Raw genomic sequence first — 3,926 nt, 5'->3', positions numbered from 1 at the left:
GGCTAGTGCTTGGACACTACCGGTATATACATCATATTTCTATCATTAATAAGAGGTCTTAGAGGCTGACTTAGATCACGTGTGTTGAACGTTAGATGATGCTATATGAGGATACTTTATGTATTGTTTCAAATGGCGTCCGATATTGTACTGTAATTCAGAAAACTCCACGAGTGCACTGTATCATTCTCGTTCTAGATATTGTCATGGTAGGCATGAAAGTATGAGCGTTTGGCACAAAATGAAGAAAAAGAAATAAATAAAAAAACAATATGACATGTGCTAGATGCTAAGTAATCAGTGAAGGTGATGCCAATTGCCGCTCTGTTCGGTATAGATACACCTGAGACTCTGCGCTCGCCGGGTTCCTCGAACGGCCGATTTCTATTGACAAGGAAAACCTAGAAGACGAACACGAGTGACAACATCGTTATCGATAGTACTGAGCAGAAAGAAAAGGTGGAGGCCGCCGATTCACCGCCGCCAGTAGAGTCAGCGCCACCACCTTCAGTAGAGTCAGCGTCACCACCGTCAGATGCTTCGTCATCTGTAGAATTCGCACTGCACATGTTTCCGGAAGTGGTAAGATTCTTGAAAGTGGACGTAAGAAAGTCTGACTGGTACAACTCGGGCTCGGATGCGGAAGATTCTAGACAGAGTCCTACGGTGGCATTGCCCGTGTCGTATTGCGTGCAAGCGAGGACGGCGTTGGCCGGATAGTAGTCAACCCAGGCAAAGCACATCTCACTGCTGCTTGGTTGTCCACCAGGGACCGGCTCGTCGTCTCCTGAAGTATCGTACTCGCAGGTGGTAATAAGTTTATCTCCGGGCAAAAGCTGTATTTGATCCAAGCCTTTGGAGAACTGGTAGCCGTATTCAAAGTCGTGAAGAATCGACAGTGGGGCAATCTCTTTGCCGTCTCGAATGATCTGGACGCGCGTGTTACGACCACGAAAATGCATGTGGTGGAATACCGAAAAGGCCGTGATACCTTCCGAAGGCCATTGACTCGTGCATTCAGGCGTGCAGACTGTTGAGTGTGCAACCAAGTCCTTGCCTGGTTCGAGGAACCAGCCATCCACCTGGAGGTCGCCTAATGTCAGAGTGCCGACCTCAGTCTCTACCGGTTCGTCTGTGTAGAGGAAGGTATAACTGGCTACGTCCTTCTCGCCCTCGATGCCCGTGGGATTGTTGTAATGTGTCTCGAACATGACATATTCGTAGTAGTCCTCGCCGAAGGGTTTGCCGAACCCGGGTTCGAATGTGCGGCCAGACATACCAGGAGCCCATTCCGTAACGAAACCGTTGCAGGGATTCGAGAAGTTCTCCCAGTCACAGTTGGGCTCCTGGTCCAGCATGTCTAGAAGTCCGTCGGGCATGCCGTAGCATGCATAGACAACTAAGTGATGGAGCAAATCACTCGACGGGTTTGGTCGCTCGGCGACCAGATAGTTCCTTTCACCACTTGGCATCCTGTGAAGACTGTAGCAGTAGGTGGTCTCGGCGGTAGGAATGGCTACTTCGGGCTGAGTAATGGTAAAGTTCATGGTGTTGTCGGAGGGCCGGATTTCGTTCACCGAAATAGTATCGCCGGTGCCTAGCTTGACATATGTCTTGCCTTTGTTACCAGGCGCATGCTGAGCGAAGACGTTCTTGTCAGAAAACGCGTAGATGAACCATTGCCACGCAGCTGTGTGGACGTTGGCTTGGTTTTGCAAACAATCAGCGTCGTTTTTCTTCTCGAAAATGAACGACGTAACTCCGGCTTCCTGGTGGCCTTCTCTCAGTCGGATGTTGTTTTCTTGATCATCAGAAAGTTCCGGTGACACAAAGCCTGCTGCATGGCGGTTCTCAAGAACAAACTCATCATTGTCGTTCGTATAACCCACAGCCATATCAGCGCCAGTCATTGCTCCGGTCTCGCTAAAACCGAGCGCAAGATATCCACTTGACCGAGAGGCAATTCCAAATGTCGAGTACTCGTCGCCAATTTCCCAGAATAATCGAACGTCTCCATCTTCATCAAGGGTAGCATTTCCGCTGAATTGGCTTCGATCAAAGGGAATCCAGCCAAGGGCGTCATTGCTCTGGGCAACTGCTAGCACAGCCCTTGATACTAGCGGAAGGAAAGAGCAAAAAATCGCGGAAAGCCCGCCACTGCGAGAGAGCAGCATTTTCAAGAGGTCGACTAGCCGGGTGTAGTTATACGGTTGAGATGATAAAATCGGGTGGAAAGAAGGTGAAAATGAAGGAGAAATGTGAATGCTGATTTGAAGAGAAAACAGAGTCTTGTCAATAGAATGAATACTTGAAAAGTACAAAAGGATCTTCCAAACAAGATTGGCAAGCCATTAATCAAGAATCCTTTAGGTTTGCGCTGTTGCATTGTGTACCGCATTTGCGACGCCTTCCATTTCCGTACCTAGAAGCCGATAGAGATGATCGGCTTTCAATGTCCACGGACCAATGAGAAAAGAGTCGTTTATCATCATGGAAATACCGACAGACAACTTTGTTCTGTTTACTAGGCAGTAGTCTGGTTTGAGACCCCATTCGTAACCGCCCAGCCAAGCTTAGAAGTCTGCGACGCAACTACTGCGCCCCATAACGCGTCAACCTATCAAAAGATGATGAAAGTCGACGAGCCACGATATTATCCCCTGCTGAGAATGGCCCACTGGGAATCGTTTCTACCAATTTCGACGTTCCGCGGACTGAAGATAGGGGCTACGTTACGCCAAAGTCCGAGACGTTAATCACGTCTTGAGTTCCTTTTATACCCGCGGCGCATCTACTTGCACCAGAAGATGTTTCCTTCGAGAAAAATCATTCTTTTTCGTCCTTTTTTCTCTTCTGTCCATTAGCGCACTCTTGACACTTTCTTCTTCTCCGTCAATATGAAACTTAACAAGGCCCTACCCTTGTCTGTACTGGGAACGTTGGGTATGTCGAATCACCAGAAGGCCTGTTCACTAGAACAGTTCTTGCTCCTTTGCAATGAAAAGCAGGAAATCAGTTAATGTGGATCTATATGCTCTAGGAGTTCCTCGAGCCAATTCGTCTCCGATATCATTTTGCCCCGATGACTCCGACGTCTGCTTCCGATGGGCTGTTCCGGAGGCTGGAAATGGAGATATCTATCTTCAGATCAAGGCCCCGACCTCATACCAGTGGATCGGGCTTGGAATAGGCAGCCAGATGACCGGCGCTGCCATGTTTTTAATGTACGAAGATGGTGAGGGGAACGTCACCGTCAGCAATCGCGAGGGAAGCGGTCATTCCATGCCTCTTCCAGTGGAACAGGATAGCACTGTCCTCCTCGATGGCTCTGGTGTCATTGACGGCCTCATGATTGCAAATATTCGCTACACAAGCCCTGGAGACTTCGATACTTCAGGCTCTAGCGACTGGATCATGGCGATGAGAGAAGGACCATCGTTGGACTCCGTAGATCCGACCGAGTCAATCACCCAGCACGATTCATACTCGGCTTTTAGCGTCAATCTCGCCCCAGCACTAATTTCGTCGGATGCCAATCCATTTGTCGAGACCAGTGATGGAAACGGAAGCTCTGACGACACCACTAGTGGAAACGGAAACGATGACGGGGCGGTAACAGAACAAAACAGCAATCCCAATGGCAACCTTATCCTAGCACATGGAATTATCTTGACCATCGTCTTCGTCGCCATGTACCCGATGGGCTCTTTGCTTATGCCCTTGCTTGGCAAGTGGTACATTCACGCTAGCTGGCAAATGATTGCATTTTTGGCTATGTGGGCAGGCTTCGGTATTGGATATGTCGTTTCAACCCGCCATGGCATTGTAAGTCCTCAGACCTTTTCACAAATAACCGAGCTGACACACAAGTATCTAGTTTTTTGACCAAGCCCACACACGTGTAGGCCTATTCGTGGTAGTTTTGT

At 48.8% G+C, this 3,926-nt stretch overlaps 1 protein-coding gene across 1 annotated transcript; it reads right to left on the bottom strand.

Moving 5' to 3' along the window:
• Positions 1–401: 401 nt before the first annotated feature.
• Positions 402–2,174, bottom strand: UCRPA7_2467 (putative dbh-like monooxygenase protein 1-like protein; the record flags this gene model as incomplete). The annotated part of the gene is made up of 1 exon (XM_007915036.1): positions 402–2,174. The coding sequence occupies one exon, from the start codon at positions 2,172–2,174 to the stop codon at positions 402–404; it is 1,773 nt and encodes a 590-aa protein (XP_007913227.1).
• Between the last annotated feature and the right edge of the window lie 1,752 nt (positions 2,175–3,926).

Source organism: Phaeoacremonium minimum (genome assembly GCF_000392275.1).
Source record: "Phaeoacremonium minimum UCRPA7 unplaced genomic scaffold PA7_03_scaffold_161, whole genome shotgun sequence".
NCBI lineage: Eukaryota > Fungi > Ascomycota > Sordariomycetes > Togniniales > Togniniaceae > Phaeoacremonium > Phaeoacremonium minimum.
Note: the sequence above shows the minus strand (reverse complement) of the source record. Positions and strands in the feature narration are given on the sequence as shown.